Below are 23,033 nucleotides of genomic sequence, written 5' to 3' on the forward strand. Positions count from 1 at the left end.
GTTTTCGCCGTCGTCATTATGTTCCGATTGTTTCCAGTCCTGTACATGGGATAATACCAATGAAATGCTTAGTAAATGTAACTCTGTTTTTTTTGTTCTGGTTTGGGGTGTGTGCAATTTGGATATATCAGGGCGTAGCTGAAAATATCCAGAAGAGTAGGTAACTATATGGCACATAAAGTGTACAAATGAGGCGTGCAACAACATAAACAAGAAGTCAATAAGAAAAAAAGAAAATTCAGAATATTATACCTTCTCAGAATCCCGACGTCTCCCCGAATCGACAATGTCTCCGTAACGTTGTCGGCGCTTCTCCTCCTTCTCTTGTCTTTTCGATCTGTACTCCTCCAGATTCGCCTCGCTCTTCACACTTACCTTGTCGGAGTCGTAATCATCAAGCTTGTCACCGCTAGAGCTGCGATGACTAGAGTGTCTCTTCCGTCGCCGTTTCTCATCATCAACGCCGGCTTCAGAAACGGCCTCTCGAGACGCACGCTTGTCTACAGACGAAGATCGAGACGATGTACGAGACGATGGGCGCTTTTCTTCCGATGTTGACACCCGAGAGCCAAAGAGGCTGCGCAGAATTCCACCAGACTTGTCCTTTTCCTTCTCATCTTTGCCTCGGCGCTTCTCCTTCTCTCGCTCATCAATTCTAGCAGGAGAAGATGTGATTGAAGCAGTATCATCGAATACACTGTCACGGGAAGAGCGATGGCGATGCTTGCGGCGCTCGGACTTGTCTTCATATTCAGGGGCAGTAACTGCAGACATGGCATCATCGTCTGCGGGGAGTATATCGCTATCACGGGAAGAGTGATGACGGCGCCTGCGGCGTTCGGACTTTTCATCATCATCACCAGGAAGAGAAACGGAATCGTCATCGCGAGAAGAATGGTGACGACGTCGACGACGCTCAGACTTTTCGTCATCATCACCAGGAAGGGAAACGGAGTCGCTATCGCGAGAAGAGTGGTGGCGACGTCGGCGACGCTCGGATTTTTCATCATCATCATCATCATCAAAAGTCATAACAGAACGAGCATCATCATTGTCATCAGCAACGGAGAATGTATCACTGTCACGCTTGGAGCGGCGCTTTCGATGTTTCTTCTTGTCCGCGTCCTCATCTTCATTCACATCAAAGCTCTTGGCAGCAATAGCGGCAGCGGCAGCGGCAGCAGCCGGACCAGCGGCGTCACGTAAAAATTCTAAGTCATCCCCGCTACGACGTGATTTCTTAGACTTTGTCGGGGTCTCAATTTCTCTCTCAACTGGAGCAGAGAAAACGGAGCGAGAATCGTCACGGTACTGCGAGAATTCTCGAGTGTCTTCAGGTGTATCAAAGCCACCGGGCATGGAGAGAACATCGTTCTCGGGCGAAGTAGATCGTACACGCTTTTCATTTAATTCTTCCATCGCCCTCTGGGCAATTGAGGTTCGTTCGCGGGGTTCGGAGGGGGATACGATGTTCTTTTCGATGGCTTCAGGCTCAGAATAGAGTGGCTCAGCTTCGATGACATGCTCGATGGATGGCTGCATATCCCTAGACTTGTTTGACTCGTCATTCTCAATCTCGCCTTCGACAAATCCATGAGATTTATCCTGGTCCTCTATCCACTTAGAGCGAGGAGAGAAAGTTCCTTCATCTTCAGAGCCAGGTGGAGAAGTACGGGTATGGTACTTGGGGTCATTGATCACGACCGAAGGATCGAATCCAGCAGCTTCAGTTCCAGCGGCGACAATGGCAGCAAACTCGATATCAGTTCCAATATCACGGTTGCTGGTAATATCTCGAGACTTGTCGTCAGGTGGGGTCATGGCGAAATCTTTATTAGAATCATCCAGTGGGGAAATATCATAATCAGTCGGCTCATGCTCAGAAGAGGAGAAAACTTCGTATTCATGGGTTTTGTCGTGGCCCCAGGAGACTCGAGAGCCAGTCGTGGATCTTTGCGGCTTCCATTCGGGTTCGGACTCCTGTTCTGCTTCGCGCACTGGCTCGGGCTCGGGTTCGGGCTGGGGTTGTTGCTCAGGTTCTGAGTGGCGTTCAAGTTCTCGCTGGCGACCTTCAACGATAACATCTGGAGGGCCAGCTGTAGGTGTTGTACCAGTTACAGAGCCATTAACGCTGTGATCAGGGGTAGGTTTGGTGAGCGTCAATCCGGGTACGTCCCAAGGGAGGTTACGATCTTCATACGGTTCTGGTCCAAAAAAGAGCTCGTCTTGTTGCTTCTCAGGCTGGTGGTCTTCGCGCTCGCTAGCGGGAACGATTTCAACAATCGTAGGCTGGTGTGTAGGTTCTTCGATATCCTTGTGCTGATCGGGGCTACGTCTGAACTCTTCTGGTGCGTAGAAGTCTGCATAGTTTTCGTAAACGGGGGAGGCTCGGCGTGAGGAACTTCTGCTGCGGTCTTCCTTATGCTCCACGGCTGGAGCATCGTCTTCAACGGGTACAGGAACGTCAGATTTAGCAATAACGGATGATTCCATGTCTTGTCGAGCTTGTTCTCGCTCCTTGCGACGCTTCTCTCGGCTCTTGCTATAACGATCTGTACTGCGGTCGGAGGGTGTTGCATCATCGGACTTGCTAGAGGAAAGAACAGTACTAGCAGCAACACCGGTGAGGGCGCCAGCGGCGACAACCTCAGCAGCATCCTTCCAATACGTATCTTTTTCTTTAGTAGCCTCGCAACGATGGCGTTCTTCCTCATCTCGTTCTCTGCGGCGTTGCTCTTGGCGCTCAGTCTCTCGACGTTCAGCTTCTTGGCGCTCAGCTTCTTGACGCTCAAACTCCTGACGTTCATACTCCCGGCGCTCGTATTCACGACGCTCAAATTCACGTCTGGACTTCTCCTGTCTCGCTTCCTCTTCTTCGCGATCGACCAATTTCACGGGCTCTTCTGAGAAGTCATCGCGCGATTTTCTGTCACGTCGATCTTGCTGACGGGTTTGTTCATCTGTCAAGGCGAATGAGACGGAGGCCAGATCCTTGGTTGTGGATCGACGCTTGGGACCAGAAATGGAGCTCTCCTGAACAGGGAAAATGGGGGAAGAGTCTCTGCGGCGGGGCTTGCGAAAGTCTTCTCGACGGTCTTCGGGGATCCACGCGGGCTCTCGGGAGCCTTGAACCTGCTGACGGTACAGATCACGATCATTGGCAAAGATAGGAGGAATATCAGCAGGGCTGTATGCAGGAATAGACCCGGGCAAGCCACCTTGGGTGGTGTAGACGGCTTGTGAAACAGGTGTAACAGGCTGAGGTTGTTGAAGAGGAATGGGTCCGGGACGAACGAGGGGTGTTTGGTCTCTCGAAAGAACAGATGGAGACATCTTGATGGCATCAAAGCGAGCGGGGTCACCGGTAGCCATTGGATAGACTTGCTGAAGGCTTCCAGTGCTGCTTGAGACTCGGCTATCACGGTCGCGGGCAACAGAAGCTATGGCAGCACCACCAAGAGCACCGACACCAGCTGCAAGGGCAGCATTGGCAGCGGAAGATTTCTTTTCCTTCTTGCTCTTCTTCTTTTTCTTGTTGAAGCCAAAAAAGTTCCAACCGCCAGGGCTTGAGTCAGATCCAGAATCAGTGCTACTAGCACCGAATGCTAAAGCAGAGCTAACACTCTGGGAAGATTGATCTTCTGATTCAGCATCAATCCACTCCTCATCTTCATTGGCGGAGGAGGCATAGTTTGAATGACGGGATCGGGACTCTCTAGCAGTGAGAATCTGGCCAGTACTCCGACTACGACCATGAGGAGATGAAGCAGCAAGAGCTGTTGCTGTTGCGCCCAATCCCAAGATCGCGGCATTGACATCTTCGTTCTTCTTCTTCTTTCCCTCCTTCTTCGATAGCTTGGCTTTTGCTTTCTTCGAAAAACCACTTCCAAAAGCAAGATCCGCATCAAGCGAAGATGAGGACGAACTGTTGAAAGAGAAAAAGCCTCTGCGCTTACTCCGCTTCTTCTTGCGATTGTCCGAAGACGAAGTAAAGAAAGAAGTAAATCCACCAACAGACTTTGAAGAGGGTCGAGAAACATCAACGAAAGATGCGCTGGAAGAAGATTCCTTTCGCCTTTGACCCCGAGCCGGTGAGCGACTGCGAGATCGCTGGTGTGATTTTGCCACGGCCAGTGCTGCACCACCAACTGCGGCACCCAATGCGGCCTCCTTCACGAACGAGTGGCGGCCAGATCTTGAAGAGGATCTAGATCGAGAGCGCGTACGACGAGAATACTTCGAGTCAGACTGGTAGTGATCGTGTGGAGGTGATCTAGGCCGGCGAACAACACCTCGTGAAGTATAGCTTTTGCGATCAGACATAGAGGCAGTCTCAGCATCGTAAGAGGAGACGCGCTCATCAGCGACACGACCAGACCGAACACTGTAGGAGTCATTGAATTCTTTGCCTGCAAAGAGCCCTCCAGCTAGCACTCCCGGAAGCCAAGAGGTAGACTTGTTTGACCTTCCAGATCTCTTGCGTCGACGACTTTCATCTTCCGATGGTTGGTACCGGCTGAGCTTGTCTACACGAGAGCCACTACTACTGCTGTAACGATCGGCAGAGTGGCGGCGCCCATGATAATGATGTTGGCGAGGTGCGTCAACAGAGCTTGTGCCGGGTTCGAAACAATACTTGCAGAGACCAATAGATTCCGTGTAGTCTTCGAAGCGACCGACGCCTTCCGGGTCACGCCAAAAGTCTGCAAACTTTGACATGGGGCTTTGCTGGCGGTGTCGAAGTGCTAGAGCACCAGTGCCATGGGGATAAAAGCCAGGGTTCGGGAATAGCGTACCCTGCGGGTCTTGGGGGCAACATTGCATTGTTGGCGCCAGTGGTGTAAGGAGGCGCACCAGAAGGAGAAGGAGATGGGTGGTCATAGTTGTGGAAATTGTAATGCGCTATGTCTTCGGGGTTAGAGGAAGGCGGGTGGTCATGATGGCTAAGCATGTACCCCGCTGCAGCGCCCGCAGCCGCAACGCCAACACCAGTGCCGACGCCATGAGAATGAGAATGAGAATGAGAATGAGATTGAGATTGAGGCGGCCTGTTAGTACTTGTGGCAGCCGGCTGCGGGTACGAGTTTGACTGCGAGTATGAGGTTGATTGTTGTACCGCAGAAGTCGAATGTTGGGATTCCTCATGGTAAGAAGACGAGCCTCCGCTAAGTCCATAAGCAGCTGCGCCAGCTACGCCAGCAGCGGCAGCGGCAGTAGGGATAGCGCTTGATGAGGTTGGCTTGGAGGAAATCTTCCCAGGCTTTGGCGGTCTCGATGAAGTAGGCTTTGCTGGTACTGTCGCCTCGGGGACTGTAAATTCATCATCAAAGTAAGCTGCGGCCGCACCAACCTGACCCATAGTACTGGGCTCTGGAGGGGGGTTAACAGAGGGGGAAGCTGTCATCAGGTGAGCTTGGCTGTTGGGAATCACAGGCGGTTTGTGAGGTCGAACACCGGGCTGTTCCGAAACAGATTGACCTTGGTCGCCGTAGTAGTCTGCCGCCGCGCCTGCAGGATTATTAGGAGGATAATAAGGTTGCGCTACATCGGTCGGGAACTGACCAGGGAACTGATGTTGAATATGTGGATCATGTGTCTCTGGCGAGGCACCATGATGAGGCGATCCAGATGATGGCACATCGGCACCAAATTGGCCTGGGAATTGCGAGAAACCAGGAGGGCCCATGTCGGTGGCGAACTGCGCAGTCGGCGCACTGGGAGGCATAGACGTCGAGATGGGGGGGGTAGGGCTCGCCCGATTGTGTGCGCGGGCGCTCACGACGCTCGCGCTCGTTATCCAAGTCATCATCCAACCCTCTCTCACTCGCTCTGCGACTCTTTCTCTTATCGCGATCTCTGCTTTCAGATCGATCTCTCGCGCGGCGATGGGAGCTTTTGCTGTCACGATCGCTATCTCTGCGTTTTGGTGTCCGCTCGATAATCATAGGATCGGGGCTTTCGATCGAATCGGGCTCGGCGGTAACATAGGTCGATGCGACAGAGTCGCCGGCGACACTGGGCGCGGCACGTCTGCTGCCTGAAGCGGAGGGCGAGTAAGACAATTCATCCAAGCCACGATCACGGTCGTCACCCCGTGAAGATTTGCGACTATGGGAGGATTTTGTCGAATCGGCTCTGCGACGGGTGCTCCTGGAGCTGGAGCTTGTCGTGCTTCGGGCATCGGAGGATGACCGGCCCCCGCCCATGAGGGCTTTGAACATGGTGGGCAGAAATTCAGAGGGATGCCCAGACGGGACAGGCCACCATGTGGGAGGTTAGGAATGTGTATTAATGGGGGGTAAGGGAGAGGGGAGAAAGGGGATTGGAATGTTGAATGTTAGATAGATGAATTGGGGGAGGCTGGAAAAGTCGGGGAAAATAGCGTTGTTATGGTTTGTTTTGGGGAGTAAACAACGGAGCTGAACCGTGGATCGTCGAGCGGAGTCCTTCTAGTACTAGGGTGAACCCACGGTCGCTCTCAGACGATCGGGAACTTACACTTTTTCAGCCTTGGAAACTCCCGTTACCTGTACCAAGATTGAGTAGATTTCGAGATCTTCGGGAGGGGAAGAGTATATGCACGATGCAAAACAAGTCGGGTATCAATGCAAGAAGAACAAAAGAGAAAAAAAAAAAAAAAAAGGATCAGAGCAATCGAGTCGGTGGCACAGGATGAAGTGTCTCTGCACTAAGTGGAGCGAATCAAAATCGCGGTGAAGGTGGAGTGCACGTGCCACTGCAGATTCGACAGCGTCATGGTTACTGCAGAATTGGTGTGTACATTAAGGATGAATACTGGATCTATGTATATTATATATGAAGAAATCATTATGATCAATTCTATTGCTGTACATACAATCAGTATAACTTCAAGTTTTCGCTTAAAATGTCTGTCCTCGGCTGTTGTTGCTAGTAACGACTGGATATATATATCGGGCATAAGTACATGGGATCGATGCACGTCAGCATATTTTCCAAGGTTCAAATTCAAGTTCTTTTGAACGTTTGAAAACAGTTTAAATCCAATCAATGCACAAAGAAAAGAACTAAATATCAAACTCAATTCATAAACAAAGACACATATGACTAAGATGGGAATAATAAACAGCGAGAGTATGTAAACAAGCTCCACCCGTAGGAAAACCGGGCACGAACCTTGGATCCTAAGGTGGAACCCATATTTACCTCGATCGAACCCGATCAATACCAGTCAGATAACTGCAAAAAATAAAGAAAAAATCGAAAAAAGCATAAATAAAAAATAATCCACAGCTCACTCAATCAGCCCTCATCAATCTCTCCAATCGACACCGAATAGAATGCTGAAACCAAAGCGGATACCCCCTCAACCTCTCCGCAATATACCCCGAAGAACCAGGAACCATAACATGCCCGCTCTCCCCCTTAAGAACCTGCTTCACCAAAGCCTCAGCAACAGTCTCCGGATAAAGCAACGGATTAACAAAAGAATCCTCCGGCGTCAACCGATCAATGAGTGTTGTCCTCGTAAAACTCTGCGTAACAAGCACAGTCCTAACCTTCGGAGCAGAGTACCTGGTCACCAACTCCGCAGCCAAACCTTCATGAAAAGCAATAGCCGCCGCCTTAGTAGCAGAGTAATCGACCATATTGGGCGCAACAGCATATCCAGCCTGCGAAGCAACAGTCACCACCATTCCATGGTTATCAGAGACCATGTCTGGTAAGAATTCCTGGGCAAGCCAGTAGTGCGCGAGGGAGTTAACTTCGAACATCGCGCGGGTTTGTTCGGGTGTTGTGCCTAGGATAGTACGACCGGTTAATAGGCCTGCATTGTTGATTAGGATTGTTGGGCGGCCGAGGGTGGCGCGGATTTGGGACGCGGACTCGGCGATTGCTGTTGGGGAAGTGATGTCGCATTTGTAGAAGCGGACGGTGTGTGGGAGCGGGTCGGTGGGGGAGGGTGGTGATATGTCTAGGATTGCGACCTTAATGGAGCGTTCGCCGAGGAGTTGGGCGATGCGACGGCCTATTCCGCCGCTGCCGCCTGTTAGGACGATAACTTCTTTGTTCCAGTTGTAGTGGTCTGTGACGGCGTTGTTGATGCTGCGTTTGTCTAGCCAAGCGCTGAGTCGTTGGAGGATAGCTATTGTTGCGAGGGATTTGAGTGCTTTGAGGAGGTGAGGGCGGGATTGAATGACCTCACGACCCTTGATGGTGTATTGGGCTAATGCGAGGAGAGGTAAGAGCTTCACTGGATCGAGCAGTGTGCGTTGAATCCAATTACTCAGTACGTCGGCCGTGAAGCCTGAGCTTGTAAGCGCCGTGATAGCTATAGGATAGGGCTGACAGATGAGACTTACCTTCTCTCGAGGGCCATTTTCTTGCTGGAGATGATGCCATTGTGTCTAGATGATACTGTTTAGGAAGGATACAAAGCTAGTTGATTTGATCTCACGGGGACAAAAGCTGTTCAAATACGTTGGAGTAAATGCAAGTTGTTGATCTGTTGGGCATAATTAGCCCGAGTTGATTATGCGGGGCAACCGAGGTCCGCGTGCATAAAAATTGCACTTGATCCTACCATAATCATAGTCTGCTTGACTGCTTGGCAGTGGTTTATTCATGGGCCAAAGCCCTTTATGATTTTTTGTCGAATGCACAATTATTATCTCAAGATAAATGGTTTCATTTTGCAGATATCCCCTTAAAATGACACCAGCCGCACAGAACTCAAGTCCATATCATATAGCATGGATATAGCATAATCACAAACCAAAGCTCCGTTACAAAAACATGGTCAAAACAACACAGAAGAAGTTAAAGGTTATCCCAAAAAGCCAACTTCCCAAAAAAAGCTCTCGTAGGGGGAATATAATCAGTATCACGAGAAAAACACAATTCGATCGCAGATGTCGCCCTGAGGCTGCTCATGATGAAAAGACAAAAAAAATAAAAATGCAACCCAGATAGTTGGAGATAAAGACACAGTAACAGATAAAGGTATCGATGTTAATGACAATGTAATAACCGCATTGGAACTCCCACTCCAAGAGTGCGCATCGCACATCAATGAGATTAGACCGTTTCAGGGTCATCAAAATGCAGAATGGTCTGCCCGCACGATCACAGAACCAAACAACTGGATTCAAATGAAATGTTTGTGTGACGCGGGGTTGAATCGTAGGCATGAACACTCCAATTTAACACCAAGGCCTGCACGGCCAAGAGGATCATAAAACTCCCAAACCCCCAAAAAGATAAAAGACAAAAAGAATAAAACAATAAAAGTAAAACAAGCATATAATGTAGCCAATAATAACTCCTTCATCATGTCCAAAAAATTGGACTAAGTCGGTTGTATCCTGAAACTTCCGTTACCAAAGACTTGCTCATAAATTTCGGTCAGAATGCGAGCATCAGCCCGGAGAGTAGGCGAGATGTTCTTGCTATACAATAAGAACTTGATAGTTCGTCTAAGCAATCTTTCAAGAACAGGTCGTTCCACCAGTTCATTCAACTCTGACATGTAAGTGGCTGAAAGGACAAGCATGTTTCCAAATTGTCTAGTGTCCAAATTAGTATGAGATTTCATTTGTTGGTTTCCGTGGGTCTGGGGATGACTTACGCATGGGCAGTGCCGAAAATATTGGTCACCACAAGACGTTCTTCCATTCCATCGAAGGCTTCCGTGCTAAGGATTGCGGATTCGACACAGACCTTACAGGCACGACAAAGCTTGCGCCACTTCTTCTTCTTTTCTTCCATCTCCCACTTTGCTAACGCCTCCGGGGAGAGATTCGGTGGTGTGCTACCCAAGTCACTCTTCATACGAGCCATGCTAGCCCCTCGTGCAGAGCCTGAGGTCATCGATGGAGACATTTGATTTGAATTAGAAGAATTTGCAGAACCGGGTTTGGCCTCCAATGGCATCTTATTGTAGTCCTTGTATTGTTCAGGATGGTGGAGCGCATGGAACAGCAATGGTCGGTGAATGATATATCGAGCTCCGTAGTATTTGGCTCTCATACGGGCGGAATTGATTTCAGTTGCGGGTGGATCTTCATCTTTCCATTTCATGACAGCCGGGAGGCTATCGCGCCAGAGGTCAAGGTTCATACTTAGAGCCTCTTGCACCGATGATGACCACCGCGCACCGGCGCCCGCATTTTCTGTAAGAAATAGTTAGTAAAGGAGCCGGGTATAAGAACAGCAATAGTGATTAGTTGAGTCAACCTACTTTCTACTTTGTAAAGATCAGTATGAACGCGATTAAGAACCTTGCGAAGATGAATTTGTGCCGAGTAGTGCAGCATCATTCTGGTAGGCTTGGCATTAAGGTCATCGGGAAGGTCGATTGTATATTTGCCCTTGGGTAAACCAATCCGACCCTCAAATCGAGAGATCCCACTGGCTGGAATGTCAAGTTCTGCTAAAAGATCACTTTCAAGCTGGAGACAAGTCCAATAGGCAAAGTTGTAAAGATCCTTTGTCATTCCTTCTTCAAATCTTTCGTACCGTCGTTGTCGCACAAGCACCTGGCAAGCACGCGCAGCCTGGCAGATCCAGCCATGACTTTGGAAAGGATGGGCCAATTGACTGGCATAGAGACCCGCTAGTAGGCCTGCCTGGACGTGCTCTAACTCTACGCCTCCTTGAAGATGACCCAAGATGGCTGTAGCATATCCGTACAGAGCCAGACCGGGAATAACCTCCAGATTCTTAACATGTCCATATTCGTCACGACTATTTGAAACAGGCCGCCTTGAGAGGGTTTCCCGGACCAGGGTTGCTGGTGATGATGAGAATGATTGAGTTGGAGTCGTTGTCGTCATCATCGGAGTGTTGTAAAAGGACGCGGCGGGTTGTGGGATAGTAGCAGAGTCTGAGGTAGCAGGAGAAAGCACAGAATAGGATATATTATTGGTGTTGTTTGCTTGCGCCAGATGGGATGGTAAAGGTGGCCACGGTGCAGGGACATATTGGTTCAAGTAATTGGTTGGCTCATCCATAATTGGCCCAGGGAGCGGATTTTTCGCATCACAGATAGCGCCAACAGCAAGGATCAGGAGGAGAACAGCATTATCGATATTCATACCAACACGCAGTCGAGTATTGGAAGAGCTATCGGCACCTCGTACACCATGTGGGTCGCCATGGGACCGCTTCTGTCGCTTCGCACTCCGATTATTCTCCTGACACATAGAACCTGCAGAGTCACCCTGCCCCTTGGGCGGTTGCGGAGCGTAACAGCGAAGGAATTCCTCGAGGTTTTTCTGCTGAAGCTTTTCGTCGAGGAAGGGATGAAGTGTGTACATGCGTTCCATATAGCTTTCGAAGTACCGCCTAGCGGTCTCTGGTTCCAGATTCAGCAGGCCAGACCTCGTGATTTCGGCCTCGAAGTCACCGGACATTGATTCATTATTCGCATCCAAAATGCCATCGTCGGAAGCAAAGCTGTTACCAAGACCATGGGGTTGAGGAGGAAGTGATGTACCATCGGCTGAGAAAGAGTTCTCGCCTTGTCCACGGACGCTAATGAGGCCACGTTCTTCTTCTAACCGCATGACGTAGTCTTCGTCATACTCCTTGGGGTGAATAAGTTTCTTGATAACAGGCCACATTAGGAGCTTATGTGCCGCGGTCGTATGTTCAACTGGTATTGACAGCTCTCCTTCATTATCGGCATTCTTCATCTCTTCAGCCAGAACAACAGCCGGCAAAGAATCCGATGCCGTTGCTGGCCCTGCTGGGGCAAATGGCGGAGGCGGCTCAGAAAGTTCCGGTTTCATAACCAAGCTTGGTGGTTCAGACTTCATGGGCGGCTCACGGGAATTTGAAGCGCTGCCGACCGATTCTCCTCCAAAAAGTTGAACGATCATCTGGCTCATATGCGCCAGTTGCGCACTCTGGCTCTGAAGTTGGATCGTTTGATTTTGAATCTGCGCCTCTTGGCTGTGAATAATCTGCCCTAGTTGCGTGTCCTGCCCTTGAACCAGTTTTCTAATCTTCTCAAGCTCGTTCATGCTACTATCTCCAGTCTCTGTAATCTTGTCAATGATTTGCTGAGTGCCCTTTTCTTGCCTATATTCAAAACATTAGTCACCCAGATAAGCTTGCTTTTTGTTACATGGAAGACAGACTTATGCGGTGGAATCTCTTTGTAGACGCAATTAATGCCATTCTCTTTGCAGTGACTGCAAGAAGGTCGGCCCTCATCACACTTTGCCTTTCGTGCTCGACATTGGTCACACGCCTCAACGAATTCATTATGTCAGTAAAACAGAAAATACAGACTTTCCGGGGCTATAGTAAATCAAGTGAAACTGACTTGGGTTGCTCTGTTGGCCTTGCGCTGACGGGCCGCATTTGAATTATAATAAGCATCATAAGATGTAGGTGTACCGGCGGATGGAGGAGGCGGGGCTTGCATATACTGCGTTGTTGGAGGAAGAGTGATCGGTGGTGTAGATTCGCTCGAGACTTGAGGTTCGGGTGGTGGAAATCCCATACGTGGACGATAATCCGCCGTAGCAGAGTGGGGTGAAGATTCGGGAGGTGATCCATTTATCGGAGGACGATAACCAGTATGCAGGGGACTGGGTTCTGAAATGGGATGTGGAGGATGCGGAGGATGTGAAGGCCCAGGTAGGCTATTCGGGCGACCGTACGGTCCATCTGGGGGAAGCTGCGGTAGCTCACGGCTTTGCATGGGATATCCTTGTGGGGGAGACGGGCCCTGCGTTGGTGCGGAGAGGCGCCGTGATTCCGGGTGCTCGTACGGCGGAAGATATGTAGGCCGCCATTTGTTCTCATAGGCGCTATGAGGCGGGGGCGGCGGATGGCCCTCGTGTGGATGTAGGTGATTCATCTGAGAGGATCCAAGTCACGACTGCGAAGGTTCCAAATGAGGATCTGGATCTGAGACCGGGTGTCAGGCGCAACCTATTTTCGACCAGTAAAAACACCTCGGTGTACCTTTCAAACGTGATACCGTTATTCGAGAAGATAAGAAAAAAGCAATACAGCTTAAAAAACCACCGCTTAGATACACATGTCGGGGTTGCGACTGGAACGAGGGGGAGATCGGGGGAAGTAGGGCGTGTGGAGGGGAAGCTCTTCGATGTCGCGCGCGCGCAAAAGACAAAGCTTGTAGACGAGTAGTGGTGAAAGACGGCGGAATGTACTCCGAAACGAGCTTCGGGTTCTAAACCAGATCGTTTCTTTGTTGTTTATTTGCGCCGGTGGCTCCAGGTACACAAAAAATTGGGCGCGTGGTGGTTTGCGGTTGGGAAAGCTTTCTTTGTGACCGGGGGTGGAGCGGCTAGACAAAGAAATAATCAGATACGGGAAGATTGGAGCAGGGGAAGTTCCCCAAGGTATTAAGAAAAAGAAAAATAGTGTAAGAAACGTAAGAAATCACAGTAGGAAGCAAAAGATCCACCAGAACAGATAGATCGCAAAGGTCGAAAGTACATATAAGCATGGATCCATGGTCAACTCTAAGGAGGGGGAACTTGGTATGGCATCGGTATAGGATCTGTATCAAATACAGCCCAAGGTGGATCCACGTACATCATGGATCCATCGGGATACGGTGTATGGTAACGAGATTTCGGCTGTGACGTACCTGGACTTTCTGATCCAAGTCGGGTTTTAATCTTAAACAGGTGTTGTGTCTCTCTCCTCTTTTGTGACTTCTGATTTCTTCTCGTTTAGTATGGATCGAAGGTCAAAAAGGAAGCTAAGCCAGACTGTCGGGTCGATGGAGTATATAGTGAGCTCTGGGGCCGAAATGACCGAAAGAAGCGAAAGGAGGATGATGATGATGCTGATAGTCAAACAGTTAAGAAACGACGTTCCAGTCAGTCGGGACAGATACTACTGTCCACCTCCAAAATCAAGTAAAATTAAATCCAAGAAAGTGGAAAGGAAAAGAAGCGAGGAAGCGGGAATATAACTGGACCGGTGGGAAGAGGGGAGCAAGATTCGCATGGGATCCAGTTAGAATTACGTCCGTAGAGATCGACACACCCAAACTCATCACCGTGTGAGCTGTTTGCCCCTCCCTGGATTGCACTACTCTCTCCCCTTCATGTACGATGATAATCCTCGCAGAGAGTTTGAGGAGATCGAGAAAAATTTAAATACTTAACACTCGATTAATGATTAATGGGGGAAGAGCTTGTCCAGATCGGAACTTCAAACTGATAACGACAAAGGTAACTCTACACCGTCATGAAGGTGACAGGTCTGCTTTCCCGTTGACCTTGTTGCCTCCCAAAGTGACAGAGATGAGTGGGTCTTTCCAGCTGACTGGGGAAAAAAGAATAAAAATAAATAAATACAGAAAAGATATTAAAATGTTTAAATATTTTAATGTTTTAATTAAATTATATTTTTTTTATCCGGAAATAATCATTCTTACGGAGTAAAGGGGTATCAAAGCAACAAAAAAGTACATACTTCACAACCTGCGAATGGAGAGACTACTAAGCCACGAGGATGTGTACTGCCCATCTTTCAAGGTTGAGTGAATACGGTTAATTTGCGTCTTCATTTCTGATCAATTCTTCTCCCCATACTAGTTTCAAATCCTCCTTTTCCCGGGGGACTGCTTTTTGAGGCTTGGATCTCTACGGACCCCATGTCAACAACCCTGGACCAACCATTACACTAAACCAGAGGGGAAAGAGGGAAAAAAGAAAAAGGATAAAAAGCAAAGATAGAAAAAAAAAAGCAACAAATTTCGGTAAGTTCGTCCGTAGCATCTCCGCATGTGGAGTCCACTTTCAATGGGTAATCACCGCTCCTCCGAGGAACGGAATAAGGGAGAAAAAAGAGAGGGAAAGAAAGAAAGAAAAGGGAAAGGAACATCCCGATGACGATGGATGCGACGACAGGGATCACCTCCCAGGATCCTAGTCCCCGGGAAATCTTAACACGCTTGTTGGTAGTTCCTACCAATGACCCGCCGCCACTGGCCCGAGTCTATCGCCCCGATCTCGATCAGAAAGAACAAAACTATATCCTGCATACATAGTGTAAGAAAAGGGCTGAGGGGGGAGGAATAGGAAAGTTCAATGCTGCGACACCGCTTGCAAGGGGTGCGAAACAATGTCCTGGTTGACAAAGTTTATTGGTTCACCGATTCAAGAGTCGGTGGATCCACAGAACGAATACTGGGAAAACACTAGAACGCTAGAACGAATCCTCGAAAAAAAACAAGACCGCCCCGGGATAATGGTTATCGGAGTCAAAGATCAACAGGATTTGGACCCAGAGCTTTGGTCAGCATGAGCTCTTGAAACGCATGATCGGAGGAGTCTAACACATCTCCCTTTCAGTGGAACTAATTACATGGAACCTGCTAATCTGCCAAGTACTGGGGTAGTATATGTAAACAGGATTTGAAAGCTCGCCTACCTCCAGTATAGTAAACGAAGAATTCGAGGGCTCTGGGGATGTCTTTACCCCGTATACATGTATTATTCAAATCCCGACCTGAACAAAGTTTCAGGATCTGTATTGTAATTAACGTTCATCCACGGAATCAGACCGGGGACAGCCGCTCTTCTCATCCATGGGAAAACCACGGGAATTATACAACGATCCACCGGTGACATTTTTGACTTATGACAGATTGGTGAGGGGTTTGGGAGAAGGGTGATGCATATGGAATGTGATAGGCCAACCAAGGTCTGAATTTGCCGTCGCGCCATAGCCGTCAATTACATATGCTCAGCTGGTTATAATCCGGACCAGGCTGGTCTACTAGGTACAAATTCAACGTTGTAAACTGCAAATCACTACGTTTTGATTCCACCAATAGCTGTAGCGGTATGCTAGACTGGTTCACAACAAAGGGATGGACTTGCTTAATTAATCTTGAAGATAAATGGAAAGATAGTCGACGCCTTAGGCGTTGTTTTACTACCTAACTTAGTATGTTTGATCATTCAGTCCCAGATACATACTATATACATATAGCCCCTCCAAGCTCATAGAACTTCTCAAGGTTCAAACATTTGAATTAGCACGTAGTACAGCATTCAACTCCGGGAGATTCTATTCCTCCATTAACAAAGAATACACCGGTCTTTAACATTTGAAAATATCGGACATGGACATCTATTACAAAGGCGGACACCCATTATAACACCTCTTCGGGATGATTAGCGTCAGATTCCCAAATGATATCAGACCGCAACTCGGGATATGATTCTTGCCCGAAAATCAGGGATCAATCTAACTTGACCAAAACAAAGAATCCTGCTACCCAACACAACGGACCTTTTTTTATACTCCTTTTCCTTTCAGTCCAGTTTATCCTAATCATAAGAAAGGAAAATAAAAACCACTTGAAAAATTAAACAAACCTGAACGCAACGGTATCACAAACAAACTCCGTTAGCGCTGAAATGGTTTCTTTTTCTGCTCGGCCCGTTGAACTTGCTGATCAACACAACACGGCCAGTCACACAAAGGGACGCAACAAGCCCTGGAGAATATGGATTTTTGCTTCTTCTGACCGTTAAATGGTGTTTTGTGCAGTTGTCCGGCCGTCATCATGTCCGAATTCACTAGACCGTGACCGTGGCCCAGTTAGATGGCAGGATTGCAATGACCGATGCTGCGGGATTAAGGTGGAGGCGATGATGGACATAATTAATACCCGCAATTCACGGCTGGTTACAGTACAATAGCTCTGACCCAGCCGCCCGCTAAGTAAACTAGGTAAGGCTCACTCCAATTTTTAAGAAATTATTTCAATTTCTACTTGGATAATTCTCCATTCTCCGTTCTCCACGGTTGATAGTCAGGGTTGAGGGGCATACCTGTACAGTGTACCTAAGTCCACGAGAGAAGAATATTGAGTAACAAAAACGTTTCATCTCGAATATTCCAAATAAATTTATCAATCAGGTCTGTGGTTTGTAGGATCTCCACTTATGTAAAAATTAGAGCTGAGTGGGTGTTTTATTGGCTAATCATACACTTTTATTCATATGGGTCCCTTTTCCCAATTACGCACCCCGTGGACTCATTAAGGGGCTGTACGGTATAGTACACACCCAACACTATCGAGTAAGACATGGACTTAGGGACTGTAGATGCCTAAAAAAGCCACGACAAGCTCAAAATTAAGCTGTTAGTCAAATTTGTCCCTTCAGCTTTTGATTAACTTCTTCCCATTTCGCCCGGCTGTCTCCATCCTATCTCTCGGGTCCGTTGGGCAGATCCTGCCCGATGGCTCGTGTCAATCGGGACTCCATAATCCGTATTGGGCCTCAAATATCAGTCCAAGATCCTAGGTTATAGCAGACTGCCGGGTCCTCTCTGTACCCCTCTCTCTCATACTTTTACATTTGAAATATACCCAGGCGCCGCGCCACCCTCTAAGTAACAAATTTTAAAAGATCCAATATCCAATCAATAGTGTCAACGCGTGAAAAAAAAAAGAAACTACAAACAGCAGACATATCCAAATCATGTGGTTACTCCGTAGGCTACACGTAGAATCCATTTGATTTGATCCTACGGTATCTGCTTCGGCCGAGTCGCGATTTCATCCAGTCCAGTGCTCAGTCGCAGACACAGGAACATAGATACCTAATAGTCGCGCTCAGATTGCACGCGCAATGATGTTAGGCTGTGTACTCTGCACGCCATGCATAATACTGTGCCTAGTGATGATTGAGTTCTATTCGGAACCAATTAGCAAATGCAAGGGATAACGTCTGTCTAGGGCAGACCCCGGAGAATCTTCAAAGCTCAAGGCAAGCCAACATGAGTAACTGTGGTTGGCCAGTCCTTTAATGCGGCTGAGACAGGGCCTGCCAAGTTATAATGCATTCATCTCTATGGCTGTTGACATTACTGTTGTTGTTTACTTAAGTCTTGGCTAATTGGCATCCCTATGACATCTGCCCGTGGATGCTTCTAATTTTTGTATTGTTGTTATTCCTTTTTTCTCCCGATAAATAGATAGGTAGACAAGTGCAATACACACCAGAACCCCAGTTATGCAAGTGAAGATCCACACTATCCCAATGAGATGCAGGCATAAGGCTCACAAGACCCAATGAAATGCTCCTCAAAGCAGTAGATGATCATCCCAGTATATTTTATAAGAAGAATTTCCCCATTTCCCCAGGTATATTACCAAATCCGGCATGCCACAGCGCATAAATGCAAATTTGACGCGGGATGTCGCATTCAAGCTAAGGTTGAGCCGTAGGGAGTAGACAGGGAACGTGAATTGAGTCTCACATCCTAGCGTCCCAACCGAAATCAGAGCTATGCTGCTGGATCTACAATACTGCGGCAGTGGCGGTGGATAGGCAGCCGATGATGCAGAGAGTCATGGCCAAGTCGCAGCTAAAGCGAATAGTGCAACAGGGGTCGACAGACTATGTGTAACCGACTTGATCGTAGGTACTTTCCTTCGTAGAAAGACCAAGACCCTGAAAACACGAAGGCTGGAATGCATCTAGCTGCATGTACGGAGTACAGTACTTGGTATGTACAGTACGTAACTACAGTAATGACATACATACATGTGTCCACCTTGACAGAGAATACATGTACATTGTAGACGTCCTATGGTAATAATCGAATTAACAAGCTGAAACTTGTAGCCTCGCCCCAATAAGGACATGTCACGAGTGTCGCCCATGCCAGATACGCCGATCGAGTGGCCCAAGCCAACTCGGAGGAATCTCAGCAATCCACGAAATGGAAGTAATTTCCCAGTCTATCAAAATCTCAGGAATGCCGGGGAGTGAAAACCTTGCATAGAACACGAAATGAGAAAAAGAAAGGCGACCAATGTGCATCGACATTCGCATATGTGGCAGCGTTCATCTGACAGTAGGGAAATGACAACAACATCGTCATCGCCGATAGTGGATTGTGATTGGTTCAGCCCGAATTGATCGGGGATGGGATCAAGCTGAAAGAGGAACCCGCAGCTGATCCTCATACGCACTGAACACGACAACAGACCCTGAGAGGCGCGTTCTGTGGTCTGTGTCCAGCCCCCCTGTAAATGGTGACAGCGGGATCGGCCGAGGCGCCTGGGTTGTCTCCTCCCCGGGTACAGGGAAGACCGAATCAGCTCCAGCTTTAGTTGCAGCTTCAGCTTCAGCTCCGTATAGCCTCTCGATGATCTCGGGGTTCCCGAACAGAAGGCATTTAGATTCTTTCATTTCATGCTGAAAGACACGGTCGGATCCCCACTGTAAATTACAAGTTTTGCCTCGAGAGACGAAAATGTGATCTGTATTTACGGTGAAAGTTCAGTGCAGGAACTCGCGAGCTCTGTTTGGTCCATTCTGACGCACTAGGTACTTTTGTTGTTTTCATCTTCAAATTTTGTTTCTCCTTGGTTTCTTTTGTGTACTATTGTTCGAACTTTCTCATTTACCCCCTCTTTCGTTGCCTCGCGACAAGCACAGACACTGGTGAAACTGACCTGTTTCTGATCTGATCCCCAGAGTGCACTGTCCCCAGAACCCCAAAAATCCAACAAGAGTATCCATTCACGTGGTTTGCATACCCATGTGGCTCAAATACACTTCTTTACGAGCTTCCAAAAGTCCATTGTTGCCCTGTGGCTTTGTCGATCATAGAATCTACAACAGCCTGGACCTTGAATTAAGACCATGGTTATTTGGAAGATGCCAAGTCGGACCGCGTAGGTGTGCTGTTTGAGTATACATAGAGAGCCTCATATATGTGCTGTGATTTGAATACGAATTCACTTACAGTTCAGCAGATAGTATCTCATTAGACTTTTTCAAAAGCCAATGAGCCTCCTTACGCTGCACCCAGCCCCTTGAAATAACAAATGATAAAAACAACCAGCAAACGAATCCAACATTAGACTCGCAGGAACTACTGGTCCGTTCACTTCTGTAAGGGGAATCCAGCGCGGTCGTGTTGAAGAAGAACTGAATCAGGGATCTTGCAGATGCGCGATATCAAGATTCTAACACCGTCAAGCCACAGAAACACAAGTGCATCGGGAACCTGCCTCAAATTAAACAGATTTAGTTACCCGCCTATGTTGTACCTCGCAGGTTCCCTGGTTTGTTGCACCCTCCCGAAGTGGAGAGAAGAGCTCCGTCCCGACAAGTTCAAGGTTGAGTTCAGGTAAATCCAGTCCGAAGGTACGCTAATGGGGGGAACGCTAAGACCCGTCCGGAATCCCAAGGCCTTGGGTGCATGATTTACGCAAGACATTGTCGGGACCGAATTCTAGTAATCCAATCTACTCGGTATAAACAGTAAAAAAAAACAGCAAGAATCTCTAGAGAAAAAGAAACAACAACAATTTACGAGGTAATTCAAAAATATGGCCCAGACCTACACCTCTCATTGAGATCGTCCTGAAGAACGCAATGGGCGCGTTACAAAAGTACGAACTATCCCCATTTCGAGACTCTGGCCCGTAAGAGGTGGTAGTGGGCTACCTCGTGGTGGCCCGCACTGTGCTCGTCACGAATGGATTTCTGTGCTCGAGCCTTGTATTATAACTGATCCATAGTTATATTGAAGCTAAAGACAGAAGTACTGGCCCCGAGGAATCTAGAGTGAGGCGGGCATGGTCCTTAGCGTCGCCCCGGGGAGAAGATTTGAATTTCAAACTGAACTGCTTGTCAAAAGTCCTGTTACCGAGGGCGGGCTGCGTGATGTGATGGCCACGCGCAGAGAGCACGGGTACTAGCATTAATGGGGGTTGGGGGTGGTGAAGGCGTTCGGTTGAAACCGGATAAAAGGGAAACATGTTGAGCAAACATTGCTCTCTTTGGGGACTTGCAGAACCTAGACAGAATGGCTGGCCATTACAATTGATATCTGGTAATCTTAAACAAAGCAATAATGAATGCATTGGTCAAGACAGGGTTATTTCTTTTGATAACACCTGCATGATGTCTGTTTGGATTTCAAGCATGTCCGACGAATACTTCGACCTCTCCTATACTCTATAACGACAATTCAAAATAGGACAATACTCCGTAGAACCATATCATACTACTTTCTAACAAGAAACAGGGCAGAATGTAAGTTGCATAATGAAGATCAGAACCCCCAATATCCAAAAACAGAATAAACTGCCCGGGTACCTAAGCCAAACTACCTTTACACATCACTGCAAGTACTCCGAACTCCATCGCAACAAATAAACTGTGACATATACCAAATGCATCAAGATCACTCCGCTTCCTAGTTCAGCCTGAGTGAGATCTCCTCGGAAATAGCTGCTTACAATACCGATTGATATCATAATACAGGCCAAGTGGCTGCATTAGTCGATGATATGGACCCAAAGCCAAAGATTTCACTCGACATCAAGTATCCATCCCACCCTCTAACCGATCTCCCATACATATACTCTGCATTTCTAGCCCTGCGGTACTGGTACAAACCTAGTCCATCCACCGCGAACCAAGAATACTACATGACCCGAGAACAAGGAAACGTCCGGGTGGGAAAATCAGAACAGACCGCCGGTCACGATAAGCGAACCCCATAACCTGGAAAGTTACGGGGGGAGAAGTCGGATCTGTCCCATCCACACTGCAACCGTCCCACATAGCGAGTGCAGATCAGCATGAGTGGAATTTCAAGCATGACGGTGAAGATTCGCTCGACCAAGAACCTACTCTAGATACCACCTCAAGGTTTTGAACGAATCTTGAAAAGCGGGGGCTGGTTTCAAGTACCCAAAAAAAAAACCAGATATATACAAGGATATACAATATTTATGCAAAGCCTATAACCCACAACAGTACAAGATAGGCAGGTCTGTTTCCCAGCGCAAATCAGACCAACCTATGAAGTAGTCGTCGGAGGATTGTAATTTCCAAAGAGCGGAGAGGCCTGGGCGCAAGTAGACTAGCCTCCATCTCCATTCCACCAGGAGGCCACTGACTCGCTAAATCATTCCATGGCGCGAAGTGTCAAATTGATGCATCACATTTCCGCTTACAACCCACGCCAGATGTACTGGAAGAGGAAAGTTCTTCGATCATTCTATCTATTGACCGAATAAGTCCGCTACAGGTTGGAGATGAGAGTTTTGTCGTGCCGCGGTTACTTTCTTCACGGTTTCGCTTAGGTTTCGTTTGTTGACAGACGGCTTTATTTAGGGGTCTGAGAGCTAGATCTGGATTTGGAGTGGATATATGATCTGCTTATTGGGAGATCGGGCGGATGGATGCTGGGATGATGTACTTGATTTGCGCTGGGGGGTATGGGTATTGAACGTCACGGTGTCGTTAGGTACTTTTGGTTGAAACGTACTACCTAGGATGTAGCGGCGAATGCTTGGACTGGGGCGTCGATGGGCGAATACGATTGCATTTACTATGCGTATGCATGCGGAAGTGAAGAGTAAAGGTTGTATTGGAAGGTTTAGACCTTGTTGAATAGAAATGATACATTACAGGATTGAATGCCCAGATGACTACGATGAGTGCACGCTATTTCGAATTTACAAAGTACATAACGTAAAAAGACAGATAATGAATGTTATTGTCCTAGATGCAATTTTCACAGACGTGGGGATAATGGCTCGTTTGGAATAGACCCTGTAACGGGATATCATTCTATATGGCCTCAAAATAATCTACCTATAAGAAGTATATCGGTCTTTCTGTACGTAGTGTGAACAAAAATGACCGGGCTGGCAGCCGCACAATTGGGCTTCATATGGCACACACTCAAACGTAGATACCAAGGCCTCGTTGAGAAATCTTCTAAATCTTGCCAGAGCGCCAAACAAGAAACACGAGAAACAGTATGCCAAATATAACGCTTCGCTTCAACAAACGACAATCATCAAGGTAACCGCCTAGGATTTCAATGTGATTCAAGCATTGATTCAACAAATCATCGTATGACATATTAATGTTGGTGATATTGACCGCAATAGACATTGAAATGTTGTAAATAATTCAATAACAAATTGACGGTAGTGTTGAAGTTGGAAGAGATTGTTCAGACTCTATATGCATTTTGATTGAATCCAAAGTTGAACCCAACAT

General features: G+C 47.8%; 4 protein-coding genes across 4 annotated transcripts; 1 reads left to right on the forward strand and 3 right to left on the reverse strand.

The window, feature by feature from the left end:
* Window positions 1–246: 246 nt before the first annotated feature.
* Window positions 247–6,221, reverse strand: N7478_002730 (uncharacterized protein; the record flags this gene model as incomplete). The annotated part of the gene is made up of 3 exons (XM_056918944.1): window positions 247–4,723; window positions 4,797–5,655; window positions 5,780–6,221. 3 exons carry the CDS (start codon window positions 6,219–6,221, stop codon window positions 247–249), a joined length of 5,778 nt encoding a protein of 1,925 aa, XP_056782102.1.
* Window positions 6,222–7,277: 1,056 nt separating this feature from the next.
* N7478_002731 (short chain dehydrogenase/reductase family protein) lies at window positions 7,278–8,382 on the reverse strand (the record flags this gene model as incomplete). The annotated part of the gene is made up of 2 exons (XM_056918945.1): window positions 7,278–8,287; window positions 8,343–8,382. The coding sequence occupies 2 exons, from the start codon at window positions 8,380–8,382 to the stop codon at window positions 7,278–7,280; spliced, it is 1,050 nt and encodes a 349-aa protein (XP_056782103.1).
* A 946-nt stretch (window positions 8,383–9,328) lies between these two features.
* Window positions 9,329–12,850, reverse strand: clcA (putative C6 finger domain protein; the record flags this gene model as incomplete). Its single annotated transcript, XM_056918946.1, has 5 exons — window positions 9,329–9,545; window positions 9,608–10,151; window positions 10,220–12,063; window positions 12,123–12,235; window positions 12,311–12,850. 5 exons carry the CDS (start codon window positions 12,848–12,850, stop codon window positions 9,329–9,331), a joined length of 3,258 nt encoding a protein of 1,085 aa, XP_056782104.1.
* A 707-nt stretch (window positions 12,851–13,557) lies between these two features.
* On the forward strand, window positions 13,558–13,887 carry N7478_002733 (uncharacterized protein; the record flags this gene model as incomplete). The annotated part of the gene is made up of 2 exons (XM_056918947.1): window positions 13,558–13,578; window positions 13,699–13,887. The coding sequence occupies 2 exons, from the start codon at window positions 13,558–13,560 to the stop codon at window positions 13,885–13,887; spliced, it is 210 nt and encodes a 69-aa protein (XP_056782105.1).
* Between the last annotated feature and the right edge of the window lie 9,146 nt (window positions 13,888–23,033).

This window comes from Penicillium angulare (genome assembly GCF_028827245.1).
Source record: "Penicillium angulare strain IBT 27051 chromosome Unknown utg000003l_segment0_segment0, whole genome shotgun sequence".
Classification (NCBI taxonomy): Eukaryota; Fungi; Ascomycota; class Eurotiomycetes; order Eurotiales; family Aspergillaceae; genus Penicillium; species Penicillium angulare.